The sequence below is a fragment of the Sarcophilus harrisii genome, chromosome 1, assembly GCF_902635505.1.
Source record: "Sarcophilus harrisii chromosome 1, mSarHar1.11, whole genome shotgun sequence".
Taxonomy (NCBI): Eukaryota; Metazoa; Chordata; class Mammalia; order Dasyuromorphia; family Dasyuridae; genus Sarcophilus; species Sarcophilus harrisii.
In genome coordinates, this window is record NC_045426.1 from 150,551,043 (window position 1) to 150,574,387 (window position 23,345).

General features: G+C 34.1%; 1 protein-coding gene across 1 annotated transcript in view; it reads right to left on the bottom strand.

Moving 5' to 3' along the window:
• Positions 1-23,345, bottom strand: part of ELOVL7 (ELOVL fatty acid elongase 7) — a 108,119-nt gene that overhangs the window by 23,432 nt on the left and 61,342 nt on the right. The window contains exon 2 of the mRNA XM_031965375.1: positions 8,215-8,312. Within this exon, the coding sequence (XP_031821235.1) occupies positions 8,215-8,278 (64 nt within the window). The 5' untranslated portion in view covers positions 8,279-8,312. The remainder of the gene's footprint in view (positions 1-8,214; positions 8,313-23,345) is intronic.

The window sequence follows — 23,345 nt, forward strand, 5'->3', positions numbered from 1 at the left end:
ATGGAAACTGAAAAATTGTGACTTGTCCAAGGAAATCTTAAATTAGACTTTAGACCACCTTTAAATTAAACAAAACATTTTTCAACCTAAAACTTACCTGTGTTCAATTTTAGGTTGAAAAATGTTTTCATCAAGTTAGAAAATAATTTTAAAATAATCAATTATTTTTTTCCTTTAATATCATACCAAAGGGAGCTTCTCTTATGTTGAGTTGAATCCACATCTTCTCATGGTTTATCCAATGGAAGGCTATAGAATAAATCTAATATTTCTCATTTATTTGATAACTAATGTCTTCCATTTACCTTATATTTTTCATGCATTATTTGTTTTTTCTCAACTAAAAATTCTCAATTTCTACAATCATCCCCCTGATGACTTTGTTTCTAAACCTCTTTAGCATCTTGGTTTACCAAATTCTAAATGTTCCTTTATATTTTAGTGTCTTGAATGATACAGAGTTGGGCCTGCCTATTACTTTGTGATCAAGAGTTTTTCCATCCCTTTTGGATATTTCACCACTCATTGTCACCTCTAACAAAAAGGAGAGTTCTACTGATAGTAGAGAGAATGTGAGTTAGGAGCTAAAAAAAAATTTATGTAGTAGTAGTTTTGGTTAACAGGCAAATGGACAAAGTTGAAATAATCCCTAATTCTCACTTTGCCCATTAGTTATATAAATTAATCTTTACAAGTTATTTCATTTCTTTCTTTTCCAGCATTTTTGGGAAGAGTTTACAGACATTTTATTGTGTTTTGCTTTATTATGTTTTATGTTATTGTGCTTTGCAGATATTATAGGGAATTTTGGGGGGGGGGGTTTGCTGTGATTGTTGTTTACAAATTGAAGGTTTGTGGCAAAGAGCAAGTCTATCAGGACCATTTTTCCAACAACATGTGTCTCTGTTTCACATTTTAGTAATTCTCAAAACACTTCCAACTTTTTTAATTATTATCACATCTGTTAGGGTGAACTATTATCAGTGGCCTTTGATATTACAAATTTGTTTTGGGGACCATGAACTACACTCATGTGAAACAGGGAATTTAATAAATGTTGTGCGTATTCTGAATGCTCTACCTAACAGCTTCCCCTCTCTTTTCCTCTCTATAAGACTCTCTATTCATAACAAAATTAGGTCAATTGATAACTCTACCATGGCCTCTAAGTATTCAAGTGAAATGAAGAGTCAACTGATGAGGCAAATTTCATTGTCCTATTTAAGAAATTGCCATAGAGACCTAAATTTTCACCACCCCAAATAGCCATCATTATTGAAGCAATATCTTTCACCCAGAACAAAAATTATGAGTTACTAACAGTTAGCATTTTTATTAGTAAAGTATTTTTAATTAAGGCATGTACATTTTTTAAGACATAATATAACAGCACATTTAATAGACAATGGTACAATGTAAATATAACTTTTATATGTACTGGGAAACAAAAACTTTCATGAGACTGGCTTTATTGCCATATTCACTTCATTGAGATGTTCTGGAACCAAACCTGCTGTATCTCCAAGTTATGCCTATACTATAGAGTAAGTGATACTTTTTTCAAGATTTATTTTTATATATTTATATTTATTTTTCTATAACATATATTATAGTTTTAATTAAAGAGAAATTTAGTTAGCCTAGTAAACCTCACTAAAGTCTGCACTGCTTCTCGAAGTTTCCCTTCACTTATAAAAGTAAAAGACCAAAAAAACCTTTTAATTTAAATTTTAAAAATTTTAAAACAATAAAAAAAGTAAAGGAGCATCTGTTAGACCATCATTGTCTTATGAATTAATATGGCCAGTGGAAGCCTAGAAACTGATTCATTAATCACTACCTTTAAGCAACACCATTCCAAGAGAAGATTTAGGAACAAAAATAATCCCTTACTTTGGCATAGCCAAGGCTTACAGAATACTTTACATAAATTATCCCTCAAAAAATGGTTACAATTATACAGAACTGGGAGTGACTAGGGAAGCCATAATAGATCACAAACAAAAGTTGCTTGTGACAAAGTTGGAAGTGACTGAGAAACTCAATAGTTAACTCTGAGATAATCTGATCCCTAAAGAATGATATTAAGTAATCTATTGTTCTTAATAAAAGGAATCCAGAGAACATGTGTGAAACTAGAACACCAGTATACATTAGTTTCCTGATTTATAAAGTAAGGTTGAATTAGATGATTCTAATGGTCCCTTCTACCTCAAATCTAATTGCCTGAAAGGCAGAATTTAGTTTTCTTTCCTTTAATAATATTTTATATTTTCCCAAGTGCATGTAAAAATGTTTTAACATTCTTTTGAACTTTGAATTCCAAACTCTATCCTTCCTCCTGCCCTACCTCCTTCCCAGAGATACTAAGCAATTTGATATCGATTATTCATGTGCAATAATGTGAAATGTATTTCTATATTGTTCACACTATGAAAGAAAACACAGGCGAGTTTTATTTTTAATAAAGTGAAAAAGAGTATGCATTCAGACTTTAGCAGGTCTTTCTCTGGTGGTGAACAGCACTTTCATCCTAAATCCTTTGACATAATCTTGGAGCATTATATTGCTGAGATTAAGGAAGTTATTCACAATTGACCATCCCACAATATTGGTGCTACTGTGGACAATATTCTTCTGGTTCTGTTCATCTCGTTTTGCATCAGTTCATGTGAGTCTTTCCAGGATTTTGTGAAATTAGCATGCTTGTGTTACCAAAGAACTCTGGAACTCAGCAGAATTGGGGAATAAATGGAGAGGAGCTGCCACTGCCCGCTGCTTCCCCAGTTGCAAGCTGGTCCAGGAGTAGTGTTACAACCAATGCTGAGTTTAGTTTAGAGTGAGAGAAGAATCCTTTATTCAGTGATTCTCATGAGAAGTGGGTATATTCATAGATGAGACACACTGACTACTTTGAGGTAACAAACTTTATACAGGTAACTCATTTCTTTAACTCCCCTTTGAAGGTTTAGATTGGTCAGATTTACAGTCCGGGTTGGTTACAATTAGTCAGAGATTCACCATCTGAATAGCAATTGGGTTGGATTACAATCCCCTGAAAAAGTTTTATGCCTTGTCACTGATCATAGCCGATTTGGGGCAGTTTAACCCTAAACCCCATTTGTTAGGAATTTAGTTGTCTAACCAGTTCCTCCACTCACAGGTGACTGGATATACCCCAACAAGATATTTTACCTCTACCTCCTCTTTTCCTGTTCTATCAATATCTGTGGAAACCCAGTTTCTCATACTTATCACACTCATCTATAGCACAACAATATTCTATTACAATCATATACCACAGCTTATTCAGCCATTTCCCAATAATGGGCATCCTCTCAACATCCAATTCTTTGCCACCACACAAAGAGGTATTTTTGTACTAATAGATTCTCACCACCACCCCCAATCTCTTTGAAATTATATATATATATATATATATATATATATATATATATATATAAGTTGTATTGCTAGATCAAAGGATATGCATAGTTTTATAGCCCTTTAGGCATAATTCCAAATTACTCTCTGGAATGATTGGATAAGCAGAATGTACTTTAATTTTACTATATCATTTCTTGACTTGGGAAAGCATCTCATTCATTATTTTTTTCTTTTAAAAGACATCATCTAGGACTTCCCCCCCCCACTACTGTACGCATAAAGAGAACACATAAATAAAAGTGATTTAGGATGACATAGGATTATTGATTCATATGAAGAAAGAAGAAAATGAATTATTTGTTTTAAAAATAATCTTTTACTTTGATCAAAACTTCTTTCAGCTTAAAGTTTAAATATTTCTGATTTAAAGTGGACTTAGATTTCTGTATTTAGAAGCTATAATTTTACCAATGTAGAGGTTTCCTTGGACAGGTTATAACTTTTCCGTTTCCTCATCTGTGAAATGGGGGGGGAGAATAGATGACCTTCAAGGTCCTTTTTATTTATTATTTTTTTCCCCACATGGAAACCCCCTCAAATAATATAGATCTAGATCTTATAGTCCTAGAGAGTTTCCAGGACACACATGATGTGACTATCATCATAAAGCTAGCAAACTAGTAAATGTTAGAAAGCAATGGGTTCAAATCTTCCAAATCTTCAAATCTTGGAGTTAGAAAGCCCAACTCCAATTCCAGCACTTCAGAAACTATGCCATATTGCTTATCATGTGTGTGTTTAAAAAAAATGAATACATTCTGTTCTTGCAAAGTAAGTTGAACCAAGAAATATAATTCTAGAGACCCTCCCCAATCTTTGGAAATGATAGAAATCTTGTCCTCTGGGAAAAGATGTCATTTTTTTCATTTTCAAAGCAGGATGATTTCAGGAAAAAACCCAGATTTTTTTTAATTGTTTTAACATAATTGGAGGGGGACATTTTATATTAATATATCTATGTCTATGTGTGCACATGTATATATATAATATAATATACATATATATAATATATACATAATACATATATGTGTATATATATGTATGTATTGTCTTTTAACAGACATTTTAATTAAGGAACATGTTCATTGTATAAAAAATTTCTTATTTCCAGATTCCTTTGATGTTTTGACTGAATATAGGCTAATAATTTTATTCTGGGTGTGCTCACAGTGGAGACAGAGAAAACATGTGGCTTTTTTCCTGTCCCTTCTTTCCCATCCCACAACTGCTTTCCATGAATGCACATTGGTATAAGTATTGTTTTCTTAAAAAAGGACTCATAGTCTGGCAGTAAGATTGCAGATTGTCAGATCAAGAACTGGAAGTAATTTTCAAGGCTATTTATCAATTCCAAGATCTTTATTTTACTGAGGAAGAAACTGAAATCTAAGGACTGAGTGATTGATATTATATTCAAAATCAGCTTTTTTGACTCTAAAACCAGTTCTTCTCAACACAAGTCAAGGAACAGACAAGGTGAAGTTAGGAAGTTCAGAGTCTAGAGAACAGGTAGGTAGGTGGTACGGTGACCCTGGAATCAAGAGAACTGAGTTCAAATACAACCTCACTGTCCATAGGCTTCCCAGCAAGTCACTTAACCCTGATTACCTCCAAAAAAAAAAGGAAGACACAAAAAAGAAGTTGAAACAATTAATTTCTTCTAAGTGTTTAAAGCCATTTTTAAAAAAGTGTTAGTCTCATACATGCTCCATATAATAATAATGTGTTATACATATTTTTGGAATCAGATTAGTTGATTTCATTGGTATAGGGGAACTCCAAATGAGGAAACTCCCTCTACCAATGCAATTTAATACCTGCTCTTCTTATAACTATAAGAAGTTAGACAACTAACTCTAAAGAGTTGTCTGAAAGACCTGACAAATTAAGGGATTTGCCCAGGATCCCACAGGTCGTATGTGAAACTTGAATGGAGATCCTCAAACTTTTGACTCCATTTTCTCTAGCCCTGATGCCATTCTGCCTCTTTGGACGAGTTCAAAGAAGGCTAATCTATTGTTAAGTAGTTAAATGGAACCAGGATACTAATTTCTCAATCCTTAAAGGATACAAAGAATAGATTTTTAAAACACTAACAAAATTCTTATTTCCCTAGCTATTTAATGTACAGTTCTCTCTAGCTCCTTGATTAGTAGAATAATACTTTCCTTTTACTCATTAATTACATTTGTAATGAGCATTTGGTATAAGCCCAGATCATCTAAGATGGCTTCACTCACATAAAAAATACCAAGTGCCTGATTCCAGGAGACAGGAGAATTGGTGCATGTGTGGACATTCAGAGTTGATGTACCGTGTGGTTCAGAGAAGCCTTTTTCCACTGGCCATATAACTAGAAATACCATGTCTTTAAAAATGTCTGACTGAATGGCTGGATCTTTTCTGCATTTGCACTGTCACTCACATCAGGTACAACAAGCAATAAAAGGGGAGGATCTAAGAGCCATCTCTCTCCTTCACCTAATTAAACCATGTGGCCCCAAGAAATAGAATGGGAGTTCTGACCTTTTTTTTGATCATCCTTTTCATTTCTAGGTATAGAAACACAAGTCTCTAACCTGGGAGCTCAAATCATTGGGATCCAGAAATTTAGCAACCAGTTGTTCTTCAATCATTTTTCAGGGATATCCAATTCTCTGTGACTCCATATGGAGTTTTCTTGGCAAAGATACTGGAGTGGTCTGCCATTTTTTTCTCTAGTTCATTTTACAGATGAGGAAGCTGAAGGCAAACAGGGGTAAGTGACTTGTCCAAGGTCACACAGATAGTCAATGCCTAAGGCCAAATCTGAATTCAGGAAGAGTTTTCCTAACACTAGAACCAGTGCTCTATCCACTGTGCCACCTCGCTATCCATCCAGTCCCATAGGGAAGCCCTGAGGAGCAAGGGTCCTGGATCTTGGCTTAGTGGAGCTTTGAACTTCAATTTAGCGGGACAAATGCCATGTAGGGATTGAGCTGAACTGTGAGCTGAATTCTACTCCTTCCCCCTAAGACTGAGATAATATTAATGGAGTTATAATGTCCACTAAGCACTGGAGAAAATATTGATGTATTTATTCTTACCAATCTAATGTTAAATAGTTAAATGAAACTAGGATGCTAGTAAGTCAGTCCTTAAAAAACACAATCATTAGTGGTTCCAGCCAATGACAAGAAAAGGGAGACTCCTCAATCCTGGAAAACCCTAGTGGAAAGGATGGAATAAAATCTAACAGACCTGGCCAGAGAGTGTGCCCAGAACAATCAGATACACATGACTTGGCACTAGTTATATTACACTAAGATCCAGCAATCTGTATGTAGGGATCAAAGGTGCCCTTGACAAATGTTACTTTTAATTAGCTTTGCTTTGAAATACATGCATTGTTATTGAACCTGTGGAAGATTTGCAGGTTTTTGATCTACTGCCAAATTCTGGCTTTTTGTAGTTCCTAGACCATGGAATTTTCCTGCTGACGTTAATAGTCATGATGTCCATGCCATCACAGGTCAAAAAACTATTAACATCAGCAAATTTCCCAAGAGCTATGGGTACCAGAATTCGGGTCAAAGTCAAGATTCCAGGCCCTCAATCTTGAGCCCAGGTTATTGTAGTCTTAACTAATTTATTCTTCTTTGACATATATTCAAAGGTGAGCAAATAAAAACACAGGAAGGACCAAAATGATCCTTGACTACAGAAGCTCTTGGCCAAATAGAGGAAATAAACTTGGAAAGCAGTATTCTAACTCTGTGTGTGTGTGAGAGAGAGAGAGAGAGAAAGAGAGAGAGAGAGATGGATCCTTTGACAGCTGGTGAAACCTGTAAACTACTTCTTTCAGAATGTTTTTAAATCATTAAAGGAAATGCTAAGTTTTAGTTAGAGATCAGTGAAAATAAAGATGTAATATTTTTCCCCAAGTTCACCAACCTCTTCATATCTATGTACAATGCCACCCAAAATCTTAAGAGTAAATCTTGAACTATGTTTTTTTTTTTTTAAAAAAGCAAAGCAAAACAAAACAAAACAAAAACCCTACTTCTCTCTAAGGTGAGAATTTAAAAGGAAAAGATGATTTTTTGAAAAAAAAAAGATGAAGAAGAAAATTCTATATTTTTGTTGTTGTTGTTGTTGTTGAGGAAATTGGGGTTAAAGTGATTTGCCCAGAGTGACAAGCTAGTAAGTGTTAAGTGTCTTGTCAGATTTGAATTCAGGTCCCTTGTGATTCTGGCCTGGTGCTCAATTCTTCTATATTTCAGACCAGCTTTGGACCAATCATTGATTGGTAGACCACTTCTCTCTACTTTATTATACCCATTCTATGTTGCCCCAACTTCCTATATCATGAGGTAGATGGCTTCAAAGTGGTTCCTTTCCCCTTTACATTTGAGGTAATAGAATCTTCAATATATAGTCTACTGAGCTTATTAAGTGTTTGTGTGGTGATGGTAAAAGGGCAAATTATTTTAAACCCTAACTTAAAATATTAGCTTCAGACTGAGAGGCGGGTCTGACATCTAGTTATGTGACCTTGGGAAAAATCATTTTAACCTCTCTCAGTTTGAATGTTTCATTTAAATTATATAATTCTACATACTTTCTTTCCTGGCAATAAAATTAATCATTTCTTTTAACTTGAAAGGAAAAATTTTCACTTAGACCACAAAGTACTCATTTAAATGCAACAAAATAGTATTAAATATCCTATTTTTAAAAAGAGAACAGGAGATCTCTATGGGGCATACAAGAAATTTAGTAACTTACCAGCATCTTTGATCCATTCATCATAAAGGTGCACAGTCCTCGATGTAAGATCACTGAAGACCATTTCCCATAAAAGTTATTGGACTTCAGGATGGATTCTTCATTAAAAGAAAGCAAGAAAAAAGCTCTTATGGTCTACAAATGCAAATAAGCTTAATCTTTGTGGAATGCAATATTCAAAAATGCTAAAAATTTAATAGGGACAACTGGCAAAGCAATAAGCTTTAATTGTAGGCTAATGCATTAGCAGAATACATTTATATTGGACCCAATGCAGTTGCAGATGAGTCAAGTTTTCCATTATTTCAGAGACATGGCTTACTTCAGTAAAGATGGTTGCAATTTCATATACCAAATGGAAAAACTGTAAAAGAAATATTATTTCAAGAAATACAGCAAGACTAACTCCCATCCCAACAACTATATAGGGTTAAATCCAAGGGAAAAAAAAGATTTATGAAGATAAGCCCTCAAAAGCTAGACACAATTATGTGAGTCTCTGCTAGCAGGTGAAGTGGGAAAGTAGGGAAGGAGTTACATATGAATTTCCTTGCTGAAGCTAAAGAAGATATAAAAGGGAAATGAGGGTTAGAGAACTTAATTTCTTCAAAACACTATTACCATCCAGTAAATCAAGTATGACTCTAAGTCATGGCCTCCTAATCATACATATGAAGTCTGTGTTTCAAAATCAAGGCCCCTCCTTCCTATATAGTATCATATACACATTACAACTAAAAGTAACAAAATGTTTTATTAGCCTTTAATTGTGAGAGAAGTCTTAAGATAAAAATAAAAAAGATCTTTAAATAAATACTGCTTTGAAATTTGAAATTTCAGATTCACAATGAACAAGTAGAAGATGTTTCATTTCAAAAAAAAATTTTTGATCACCTCTCAAGTTATCCTGTATCTTTTCTCCCTGTCACAGACAAATTCCCAAGAAAGAAACATCTACTTAATTTACTTCCCATTTCTCAACCTCTTGCAATTTGGATTCCACACCCATGGCAACTAAAGCTGTACTTGCCAAGATTACCAATGATCTAGAAATAACTAAATACTATGCTCTTTTCTGAGTTCTCATACTTTTTGATCCTTTTTGACTTTTGTACTGTTGATCACCTTTCATCTACTGAATACTCTCTCCTCCATCAGATTTTAGGACATTGCTCTCTCCTGGTTCTCCTCCTAGAATATTCCTTTCATGGATCATCCCAATGAACCTCCCCTTAAAGAATAGGTGTATTCTAGGGTTTTATTTGACCCTCCTCTTTTTCTTTACACCTCTCTCAGTGACCTCACCAATTCCTATGAGTTCAGTTATTATTTTATGCATGTGATGTCTAGATCCATAGACCCAACTTTCAGCTCTTTCTCCTACATTCTTCAGCAACTGCTAAATGGACATCTTTACCTATATCTCAAATTCAACATCACTAAAATAGAAATCACTATCTCTCTCCCTGAATGTGCCTCCACCATATTATCCTTATTTCTATCCAGAGAATGACCATACTTCCAGTTAGTCAGGCTCATGCAGAGACTTAATAAGCTCAGAACACAGTATTTTAGGGATTCTGCACCCCATATATAGAGGGGAAAGGAACCACCATGAAACTCTTTCCCTCTTGGTACAGAGAGGTTGGACAGCATAAGGGTGGGAAAGAGAAATAATTGACTGGTTTAAAGCTGTGTGGAAGATTGAAGAGTTGTCTTTAAAAAAAAAAAAAAGACAAGATAAGATAATTCATTCCTTTTAAATTCTCTCCTTAAAAATAAGCAGAAATTCTTAATATGTAGTCCAACTTTTCATTCTGCTTGCTAGGTCTCATCATTTCAACCACCACAAATCCTTGCCCATCCAATTTACTACTTGTTACTCACTTTACTTTTTAACCAACACCATAAATCGGGTCTTTATCATCTCTCACCTAAACTCCTTCAATAGCCTCCTAATTCTATTTCCTGCTTCCATGGTCTCCTTTGTTCAATTTATCCTCGATACAAATACCAAAATAATCTTAAAGCACAAATCTAATCAATTCCACTCTCCTCCCATAAGATCTTCCATGGCTTTCTAATGTTTCTAGAATAAAAGAAATTCTGCCATTTGTCATTTCAGGCCAAGAATAATTTGACAGCAATGCAATGTTCCAAACATTTTTTGTACATTACCTTAATCCACATATGCTAAACAATACTGCCTTATTTTCTTGCCCCCATGTATAGTATTCCATCTCCCATACGCATGACAATGCATAGTCAGTCCTTCATAACTAGAATGTACTTCTCTCTCACCTCTGTCTCTTGGAATAACAAAGATAACAACTAGCATTTATATATCACTCTATACACACATATATACAAGTATTTGTGTGTATGTAGATAGAGAAATATAGATATAGGTATAGATATATGCATATACACATATATATGAGTATGTTTGTATACATATATATGAATATGTATGCACACACACAAAAAAAACCCAGGATCCATGGCTTCTCAAGGTCTTTCTTGATCTTCATTTCCCAGTTGTATGTGCTTTTCCTCTTCTAAAACTATTTTGAATAAATTTCATAACAATTTACTGGTATAATGTTGAATCTCCCCAGCTGAAGATAAAGTTCTAAAGGGTAAACATTCTTATTTTTATACTTATTTTTCCTGTGCTTAGCACAATGTTTTGTACCTGGTAAATGCTAATTTACTACTGAATTGAATTAAATTAGTAAAATGGTTGGTTGTCAGATCTATTCTTTACTTTTTCTTTTTCTGTTGTCTCATTTACACTAAATGTAATCTCATTTTCAGTTGTGAACATATACTCCTTTAAGCTAATATTGGGAGGTAATGAATGAAAAATCTCTGCCAAATACAATAGTGTCCTGAGATTGTGTGACTATGAGATCATGAGAGGGATTATTAGATAAAAGGAAACAATTCCATTTAGTTGTGCAGACCAATTACCAACCTAAAGAGTTGTCATGAGGTTCACCCAGATGGAGTCAGTCACTGGAATGAGTAAAAAGGACAATGTGTCTTTGGGGAAATCATTTAACCCTTTAGAAACCAAATGATAAGTCAAATGATAAATTACAAAACAGTCATTCTCTTATCGAATAAGATGGTAGTTCTCAAACTTTTGTTCTTTATACTATTAAAAATTGTTGAGGATGTGTCCAAAGAATTTGTTTATGTGGGTTACATTTATGGTTATTTACCATATTAGAAATAGAAACTAATTTTGAACCCCCTGAGAGGGTTTCAGTGACCCCAAGATTCTTTGGACCACACTTTAAGAACTGCTGAATAAGAGGCAGAAGAGAAGAGAAATAATAGTTGATAATCCTCTTCTGAGGGATGGTAAGCCTATTGTCTTCCAGGGGTATACATTCAAAACCTAACACAGAAACCTCACAAAACTGAACAGAACTAAAGGCAAGTATTCCTTTCTTTGTCACAAAAAGTAGAAAAAATAATACATCCAGAAGGAAGATAAAAAGTATTGCCAATGTATGTGAATATACCAGTGGGGCAATGAACTGGTCCAATCATTCTAGAAAGCAATTTGGAACCATGCTCCATAAGTTATTAAATTGTATCCAAAAATCCAACAAATTGATCCAACAACAGTATCATTAAACCTATATCCCAGAGAGATCAAAGCAAGGATAAAGGAACACACATATTCAAAGATATTTATAGCAATATTTTCTATTGTAGCAAATAGTTAGAAACTGGAATAGACGTCAAATGAAGAATGGCCAAACAAATTATGATATATGAATGTAATAGAATACTATTGTGTCATAAGAAATAATGAAAGGGATGATTCTAATATAATTTGGTTTGAATTATATGCATTGATGCAGAGTTAAGAAGCAAAACCGAATAATTTATACAAAAACAATATTGTAAAAACAAACAAGACTCAAGAATTTTGATCAATGTAATGACCTACACAACTCAAGAAGACTGATGATGAAATGTGCTGTTCAAAGAGGCAGAATGAGACATTTTTAAAGTATGGACAACACAGAGATTTGTTTTGTTTGACTATACATGTTTGTTATAATTGGGGAGCTAGGTAGCACATTGGATTGAATGCAGGGCCTGGAGTCAGGAAAACCCAAGTTCAAATCCAGCCTCAAATACTTACTATCTGTGTGAACGAGGGCAGGTCACATAATCATATTTATCTCAGTTTCCTCATCTATAAAATAAGCAAGAGAAAGAAATGGCAAACCCTTCTAGTATTTGTGCCAAGAAAATCATACATGAGGTCATGAAGAGTTGGACACAGTTGAAAAGCAATTTAAGAACAAAAGGGTTGAGGTGCTAGAGAGCACTATATATTAAGAAAATAAACTCATGTGAGGAAATCCAGACATTTAGAAGAAAGTGTATAACAGAATATTTGGTTGGGAGGAGAGAGAAACAAATGATTTTTATCATGAGTATATCATAGACCACCTGAACAAAAAGAGGAAATGGATCATGAATTTTAAAAGTAGATCATAAGTCTAAAACAATAGCTCAATTATCCAGACATTTTCTGGAACTCTCTGTGCCAAAAGCTTAGCAACTAATAATTTCTTGACATGCCTTCATAATAATTTCATTATTTAAAAACTGGATGAACCAACAAGGGGAAATACTATTCATCTAAATCAATTAACAGATAGGAGGTAATTGCTGGAGGCAAGGAGGGGAAAGTAGATAACTTGAGAGGATAGTGACTATTCCATCCTAGACTCTGTGATGAGGAAAACTAGACATAGTCTGACATAAACCCTAGACTTGAGGAAAGCAGATTTCAAAAACAAAAATAGGTTGGATTCCATGAACTAAATAAAATACTTCAGAAGATATCAATCCAATCAAGAAGATATTCAAAGTGGAAATTATGGAGACACAAAAGGGAAATAAGTCTAATAAGGGGAAAAATGGTTTAATTCGATGCTGAAAAATTACCCATGCATATATTTTGTAAATAAAAAGCTATAATAAAAAAGCTTAATTATAAACTTAATTGTAATTTTAAAATTGTTTAATTCAAATAAGACCAAGGAAAATGAGTTGGCCAACTTAAATTTTTTAAAAGGAATGTAGATTAAAATGGTAATAGGTTTTGCAAAACTAAACATGTCTCAGAACTAAGGGCAGGAGGAGGTGAGGGAAAGAGAAAAATTGGAATACAAAAACTTTTTTAAACAAATGTTAAAAATTTGGGTGGGTGGGTGAAAATAATTTTTTTTCAAAGGCATTTTTAAAGGAATGTATAGAAGCAAGGCCAAGAAAAATAAATGCAAATATAAGAACATAACACATGATGTAAAAAATAGTGTTAGGAAGGCTAAAACTCAGAATGAGATAAGGCTGAACAGAAAAGCTAAGGACAAAAAAAAAAAGGGAAGAGGGGTGTTTTTTTAATCTATTGGAGGAAAAAAAGGAGGTTCAAAGAAGGAATAGGGTCTTCGCTTAGGGTCCATGAAACAATGACTACTGATAGCAGATAGAAGGTGAGGCTACTGAATTTTTTTTTCCTATGTTCTCTATTAAGGACAATGGCCTTAATACTGGGAATGACAGAACAAAAATGACTAATAGGGAGTTGATACTCTAGATTAATACAAAGATAACATGTAGCTACCTGTGATAAATTCTGGCTCAGATGAACTATATCTTTGTATCCTGAAAGAAAAGGCAGATGGGACTGTTGAGTCACTGTCAGTGATATATAAATGATCATAAAAAATAAGAAAGGGACTACAAAATTGGAGATGGCCAAATGTCTTGCTTTTTTTTATTTCAAGGGTAAAAGACAGAATCTGAAAATTATAGGCCAGTAAACCTAACTTCAAGTCCCTGGGGAAATTCTAGAACAGATCATTAAAAAGATGGTTGGTCAACATTTAGAAAGGAAATGGGGTGACAACAATAATCAGCTTGACTTCATGAAAAACAGGTCATTCCAGAATAACCTCATTTCATGATTTTTAACATGATAAGTAAATTAGGAGGAAAGCTAGAGGAAAAGTTATGGATGTAGTCTGCCAAGATTTTAACAAGCTTTTGATAAAGTACCTTTCAGAATATTCTTTTTTAAATTTCATTTTTTAGAGCATACATGTACATTCATTTTTACATATTTTCATATGAGTTAGGTTGGGAGAGAAAAATCAGAACAAAAGGAAAAAACCATCTCATAATATTTTTATGGAAAAAATAAAGTAGGCAATAGTGATGCATTCAGATGAACTGGTTGGTTGGCTGAACACCTTAAAAAGTGGTTGTGAAAGGTTTAGTGTCAATGTGACAGGTATGTGTCCAGTAGAGTATCCTAAGGATCTGTGGTTGATCCTGTGCTGTTTGACATTTTTATCAATGACTTGGATGAAGCCATAGGTGTTATTTTCATTATTTTTAGAGATGACACAAATCTGGAAGGGCCAACACAATAAATCGCAGAGTCAGGATCCAAACCAACCTTGAGAGTCTAGAGCTTTGGTGTGAAATACAGGGGTATATCAACATAAAAAGTGGAGCATATGGGAAGCATGGATAGACATAAGTAGTTCTGAAGAACTAAAAGTCTGGTACACTTCAAATGCAATGAAGCAGTAGTGTAATGCATCAGTAACAAAAGTAAATAGGATCTTAGTTTAAGTGGGAGATATCTTCCAGGAAGAGGGAGGTCATAGTTTCACTATATTGGGCCCACACTTGACATTATTTAGAGTAGTTCTGGACACCAAAAGAATACTGATATGTTGAGGGCAAACCAAGGAAAGGCAACCAGGATGATGGGCCTTGAGTCCATGTCATATGCCTATCAATTGAAAGAAATGGACATGTTTAGTCAAGCACAATACAATGATTTCAGAGCAGAGGTATCAAGCACATACAATATGAGCCATGGTATACAACACTCCCAAATATGGCCCAAACCAGATTAAAATGTAATCAGAAAATATTTAAACAAAAACTAAGTTAATATTCAGCTTCCTGGGATCCTTTATATATGGTTTAATGGCCCCCATTTCTTTTTAAGTTCGACAGGAGGGAAGGAGGAAGAAAGAAATTAAGGAAAGATTTATTAAGCACTTATGTTTCAGGCATCATGCTAACCACTAAAAATATAAATACAAGCACAATCAAAGATGATCACTGCATTTAAGGATCTTATATTTTAGTAGGTGAATATACATAAAAGGAAGGAAAAAGTATTACAAAAAGAGATTATTTTGAAGACTAAAGGCAGAAAATCAGGGCCAGGAGATAAATGGAGGGATACCTATGGTATGAGAAGTGAAATGTATGAAAAAAGGAGGATTCAGAAATAAAGACTGCAAATTAGTTGGACAACACACTATAGAGTGACAAATATTTGGCTTCTAAGAAGGTGAGATTTAGTAAGGGAGTATTAAAGACTTTTGAGCAAAGGGATAACATGAATAAAGTCATACGTCAAGAAGATTAGTCCCAAATGGTGAATTAAGCAGGATCAAAAACACAAAAGAATGGGAATACAAAATCAGTTAAAATATTTTTACAATAGTCCTCAGAAAGATGTATGCCTCTGGTGCATATGAAGTAAATTGTGTTCCCCTTAACTTTTGGGGCCCCAATGTAAACTGTCCCCTTTAGTGGGGATTCTCAAACCCTGGGAAAATTACACTCTTCTGTTCTTGAGGGAAATTCCCAGTTAAATGGTCTCATTCAGTTGGAGATCTGGGCCTGATAGTCCTCTACTGAGTTGCTCAAACTGCCAGTTAAGTAATCTCATTCAGTTTTGAATTGAATTGAATTGAAGTCCCAAGCCTCAGACGCTAGTAAAAGACAACTCTGAATCTTTGTAGACATCCTAAACAGGACTTTGCCCAGTGTTGGAAGATATTTTCTTCTCGGTGTAATCCACCTTTGTCTTACCCACTAAGAAGTCTGTCTTCCTAGAAAGCTGGCTTCTTAGGATAATTAAATTCCATTTTCTGCCACAAACGTCATGCTTGTATTCATTGGGGTTTGTGAATTCTTTCTTTTGCAAAGCTTGCCACTGGCCAAGGGGGATCCCATTGCTATTAGGGGATGTCTTTCCCTCTATTCTCATATCTCATCATTTGCACCTCATCACATTCTTTTCAATATTTGTAAATGGTAGCTAATCTTTATCCTTTCAAAATGGATGCATTTTTCCAAAAACCAGCCTCAAGTCATTCAGAACTGAATCTAGTGATGGCAATTGATGGAAATAATAAAATAATGAAACAGATTTTTATCTTGTAAACTAGTTTTGAAGGCACTTACAAAGAGTATACCAGTGTTAAGCATCCTTCAAAGACAAGTGATTGCTTAGAAGGAAAGTAGTCATTTGGATTTATATATAATGATCCATATTTTTAATTGATCCTATTATTTTAAAGCCTTATCCAAACAATAAAGCCAAAAGACTTTTTCTTTTTAAAAAATAGAACAAATTGGGTGTTCAGCAATTGAGAAATTGTTGAACAAGCTGTGACATAATAATGCAAAGGAATATTATTGGGCAATTTAAAAAATAAGGTTATAAGGAAGCCACAGAAACATAGAGGAAAAAATTATATAAACTGCCAGAGAGTGAAATAAGCAAAACCCCAAAAATAATTATATATATATTTACATATATATAATGAAATGTAAATAATGAACAGTATAAAATGTATTATGTATAGTGTAAACTAGAAGAATATTTTACAAAACAGAACACTGAAAGGAAATCATACTCTAAACTGGAAAAAAATCATTGATGGTCTGGGAAAATAGATGATGAAAGCTTCTTCTCTCTGTAAAGATGAAAGATGAGGAAGAGTAACTAGGACAGAATACTGCAAGAGTTATCACAAATAATCAGTGATTCAAATATTTAGGGCTGGTTTTCCTTTGTTAGAAGGAAAAACTCAGATAGGAAACAAGGAAAGATTTTTCGGTCTTAGAAAAATGGTGAAATCATGATTAAAAAGTACCAATAAGACATTTTGGTTTCTTTGTTTTTTCATCCCATTCACCCTTTTACTTCTCCAAAAATTGTTTAAAATTCTGTTATTATCTTTCTCAACTTTTACATTCATACTTTAGAGAAAAATAATAAAACTGGGTCAACAGTCACTCATACAAATTCGTGCTGATAACTGGGTATTACTGTTATTTAGTAGACTTTATCTTCTGTAGAATTCCAATCGAATTCCCCTACTCAGGTTATCTTTTCCACTCAAAGCCCTACCCCAAACCTGCCCAAAATCTGTGAAAGACTTCATTCTATTCTATTGAGCCCACAGATCTTCAAATAGGTATAATCTCTTTCAAATTCACTTAAGGATAAATTCATGCTTTAGTAGGTTTATTACTGGATTTGATATTCAAATCTCACTTTGTACATTTACTAGCTACATACCCCTGGACAGATAATTTAACCTTTAAATGCAAATAACAATAGCAGCTACTAGAAAGAGGCCTTGAGAATTAAATGAGATATAAGTGAGAACTAAATGAGGTATAAATAAATATTAGTTATTATTATTATTCAACCATTATCTCCTTTTCAATCCTCAGAATTCTTTCTTCTCCAGTTCATGGATAATTCTTCCTTTTGCATCCTTAATCTCATTTCCAGCCTCTTCCAACAAGACCTAGTTCTATCAATTATTCCCTCCCTCCTTCTATCATCTTCAGAAGAGTCTTCCCCTCCCAGATTGATAATTCATGATAGGCCATTTTTTGTCTCAATTTTTATTTACTCCTCATTCATTGACTGATACAAATTAATATCTTAGAAAGAACTTAATTTAGAAAGACCAAGATCATCTACTGCATTCCAAACCATCTTGGCTTTTATCTTGCCAAAGGATTTCATGACGATCAGCAAAATAACACATTGTTAATTACATGAAAAATTATTATAAGAAACAAAGGGATAGCCATTTTTATCACCCCGAGGACAAATGAAAATGAATTTGAGTTGAATATGAGTAATTTGAGCTATCTATAATGAAGAACTTTCTATTGATGAGGCTGGTAGAAGAATTTTTAAGAGAATGTGAAAAATCTTTTACCTAAAGCTCTCTAAGAATGAAGGCTAGAAATCTGAGTTTGTATGCCTTTGTTATCCCAACAATTTATCCCCCCTTACATGTATCAAACTCATATTGCTTGAAATTGTATGAAAGATGTAACAATGGATATAACTTTGTTCTAGAACCCTCTGATTACTAATAGTAAAAGACATTTAAAATAGGGAGACCTAGGTCTTCCACCTCTTTGCCATTATAATTCAGGTGGTTCCTCTACATCAGGGTTTCTTAAATTTTTCTGTGACTTGGCTCCCTTTTGACAATCTGGTCAAGTCTATGAATTCCTCAGGATAATGTTTTTAAATGTATAAAATAAAATACATGGACTACAGGGGAAATCAGCTTCACTGACATATATAAAGGAGGAAATAGCTCTGATCTCCATAATAAGGAAAACTTATGGGTATCAAGTTAAGAACCCCTCTATAGATGATGATGTTCTCCAGAATCTCTTGTTTGCAAATAACAATGGGCTCATCATATTGGGTCCCATGGAGCTTTCTAAATGATACTTCATAACCCTGAAGGTTTTAACCTATTTGAATGGGGGTGGGAGATAGTATTAGAAGGGGGAAATGTGGGCTTATTTCCTAAACAATATGCAGTTAGAGTCACAACCCCCAGAGTTGATATATGTCTTTACCTTGAATATTTATCAGAGTCAATAAATTATGCCTAGTAATGAAAAGGAGCTAAGAAGATTTTAGTACCTTTCAATGAACTCAGTTTCACACTGAGTTTAACAGAAGTTTAACAGAAATATTCTTCCAGGAATACTTTGTGGTTGTAAGTGATATACTACAAAGACTCTGAAGAATTGAAATTGAGGATTACTCCCTCTTCTCCCCCAAGAAAACATTGGAGAAATGTACATGGCTGTGAATGGGGTACAATACATTACCTGTTAAGATTTCTACAGAAAAGATAACAAATTGTCATTAAAAGCTTGTATGATTAGAAAGGAAGATAAGTCAATTACATAGTAAGAATCATAAGGCAATCTGTATCTTCTGTTGGTATCCAAGCAATGCCAAGGAAGACAGAGGAAGGTTCCCAAACTATTTGATGGACTGAAATGAAGGTATTATTAATGGCAGAAGAGACTCAAGAGTTGCACTGAATTGAAAGACATGGACAAGTTGCCACCTGCATCTTTGGCTGAAGTGCCAACAGTGATGCAATCACAGAGCAAAACAAGTTGTCTTCCTACACTCTAGAAGAATTTGGGAGTAAATAAGTAAGTGCTCAGGGATGGCTATTTGATAGTACGGAAAACTGACAAAAAGACACCACATAGGAGCATTGCTACAAATGTCAAATACATTCATTCTCCCTCTTTCTCCCTCCCTCCCTCTCTCCCTTCTTCATTTCCTCTCGATAAATAGATATGGGAGGAGGGAGTTCTATTTCTATCTCTCTATATATCTGTGTGTGAAGGTGGAGTTGACATATTTATACAAAGAAGACACAAGTCAATAATAAGATATTTATTCAATCAATCTCAGAGACTTTAGACATAATGTGAAACATGTCTTTGAAAGCTGTTGTATGAAAATGAAATGATGTAAAACAGGAACTGTGTTACAATTGACTCAGGGATTTTATCATGCCTTATGGAACTACTTGTATAAAAGCATGGAATTTAACTTAAAAATGAAGCATTCTAAAAACAGCAAATAAAAGAGAGGCAATTGCAGCAAACCCTGAGAGGTGGAGCAGAGGAAGAGACTCTAAGCTTGGTTTTGGCCTAGATCTTAGATAGAACCACATTTAACAATTGCTGTCCAAGGGGAAAAATGTACCCAAGATAGAATTTAAGTTTAATTTCTATTATTAATATTTTCTCCATTGTTTTCTTAAGTCTAGTGAGTCAACAGAACAATAAATCAATCCTTGATTTGTAGCATTTGCTGGTTCTAAGATGTAAATGTTCACACTAAAAACTTTACAACTAGCTATTGAAAGCGAAGTTGAACATATTCTAATCTTATATCTCCTTAACCTCATTATTTTGGCTGAAGGAGGATTTTGTGAGCCTTCAATGACTTAAGAGGATTTTGGACTTCTTATCAGCATCTTTCCATCATGCCCCTGCACATCAGGGCTGGTAACAATATATAAATGCATAAAAATGCATGCAAATGTCTGTGTGTGTGTGTGTGTGTGTGTGTGTGTGTGTGTGTGTATGCACTAAATGACTCTATGTGGGTGGCATATGCAACTTCATATAGACACATATACTCCCATGCAAAATACATACATAATAGGGCATTCCCCTATAGAAGGGCCTTTCTCATATCTAACTATACAACTTGTACCTGAATAAGAATTCTCTCTACAAAAATATCTAAGAATTCAGTCCATAGACAGTAATAAAGATAGACATATAAGTAGATAGATTTAGATAGATGGACAGATAATAGTTAGCATTTATATATCTCTTAAGGTAAAAGAAATGATTATTTCTCTCTTATTTTAATAATCAATTATTGAATTAGGATCAAGGTTTTTCTCTTTTTCTATTTCCTCATCCAGAAAACAACCAGTATAGGAAATCTTTTTCAAACACTTACCAAGCCAGTATGGTTAAGATCTAATCAGAGCTCCAAGATAATACACTATGATCAAGTAGGATTTATACCAGGAATGCAGGGCTGGTTCAATATTAGGAAAACTATCAATATAATTGGCCATGTTAATAACCAAATTAACAAAAACCATATGATCATCTCAATAGATGCAGAAAAAGCATTTGATAAAATCCAACATCCATTCCTATTAAAAATACTTGACAGTATAGGAATAAATGGACTTTTCCTTAAAATAATCAGCAGCAATTATTTAAAACCATCAGTAAGCATCATATGTAATGGAGACAAACTGCAACCATTCCCAATAAGATCTGGAGTGAAACAAGGTTGCCCACTATCACCGTTACTATTTAATATTGTATTAGAAACGCTAGCTATAACAATAAGAGCTGAGAAAGAGATTAAAGGAATAAGAATAGGCAGTGAGGAAGCCAAATTATCACTCTTTGCCGATGACATGATGGTATACTTAGAGAACCCCAGAGATTCTGCTAAAAAGTTATTAGAAATAATCCACAACTTTAGCAAAGTTGCTGGTTATAAAATAAACCCACATAAGTCATCAGCATTCTTATATATCACTAACAAAATCCCAGTCAGAGTTACAAAGAGAAATTCCATTTAAAGTAACTACTGATAATATAAAATATTTAGGAATCTATCTGCCAAGGGAAAATCAGAAACTTTATGAGCAAAATTACAGACCACTTTTCACACAAATTAAGTCTGATCTAACCAATTGGAAAAATATTAAATGCTCTTGGATAGGGCGAGCAAATATAATAAAGATGACAATATTACCTAAACTAATCTATTTATTTAGCGCTATACCAATCAGACTCCCAAAAAACTATTTTAATGACCTAGAAAAAATAACAACAAAGTTCATATGGAAAAACAAAAGGTCAAGAATTTCAAGGGAATTAATGAAAAAAAAATCAAATGATGGTGGCTTAGCTGTACCAGATCTAAAATTATATTATAGAGCAGCAGTTACCAAAACTATTTGGTATTGGCTAAGGAATAGATTAGTTGATCAGTGGAATAGATTAGGTTCAAGGGATAAAACAGTCAACAAATATAGCAACCTAGTCTTTGACAAGCCCAAAGATCCCAGCTTTTGGGATAAGAACTTACTGTTTGATAAAAATTGCTGGGAAAATTGGAAACTAATATGGCAGAAACTAGGCATTGATCCATACTTAACGCCGTCAGCACCAAGATAAGGTCAAAATGGGTTCATGACCTAGGCATAAAGAATGAAGATTATTAATAAATTAGAGGAACATAGGATAGTTTACCTCTCAGACCTGTGGAAGGGAAGGTCTTTATGACCAAAACAGAACTAGAGATCATTACTGATCACAAAAGAGAAAATTTCGATTATACCAAACTGAAAAGTTTTGTACAAACAAAACTAATGCAGACAAGATTAGAAGGAAGCAATAAACTGGGAAAATATTTTTACAGTCAAAGGTTCTGATAAAGGCCTCATTTCCAAAATATATAGAGAATTAACTCTAATTTATAAAAAATCAAGCCATTCTCCAATTGAAAAATGGTCAAAGGATATGAACAGACAATTCTCAGATGAAGAAATTGAAACTATTTCTAGTCATATGAAAAGATGCTCCAAGTCATTATTAATCAGAGAAATGCAAATTAAGACAACTCTAAGATACTACTACACACCTGTCAGATTGGCTAAGATGACAGGAAAAAATAATGATGATTGTTGGAGGGATCGCGGAAAACTGGGACATTGATGCATTGTTGGTGGAGTTGTGAACGAATCCACCCGTTTTGGAGAGGAGGTTGGGACTATGCCCAAAAAGTTATCAAACTGTGCATACCCTTTGATCCAGCAGTGTTACTACTGGGATTATATCCCAAAGAGATTATAAAGAAGGAAAGGGACCTGTATGTGCACGAATGTTTGTGGCAGCCCTTTTTGTAGTGGCTAAAACTGGAAACTGAATGGATGTCCATCAGTTGGAGAATGGTTGAATAAATTGTGGTATATGAAAATTATGGAATATTACTGTTCTGTAAGAAATGACCAACAGGATAATTTCAGAAAGGCCTGGAGAGACTTACATGAACTGATGCTGAGTGAAATGAGCAGGACCAGGAGATCATTATATACTTCAACAACAATACTAGATGATGACCAGTTCTGATGGATCAGGCCATCCTCAGCAACGAGATCAACCAAATCATTTCTAATGGAGCAGTAATGAACTGAACTAGCTATGCCCAGAAAAAGAACTCTGGGAGATGACTAAAAACCATTACATTGAATTCCCAATCCCTATATTTATGCACACCTGCATTTTTGATTTCCTTCACAAGCTAATTGTACAATATTTCAGAGTCTGATTCTTTTTCTACAGCAAAATAACGTTTTGGTCAGGTATACTTATTGTGT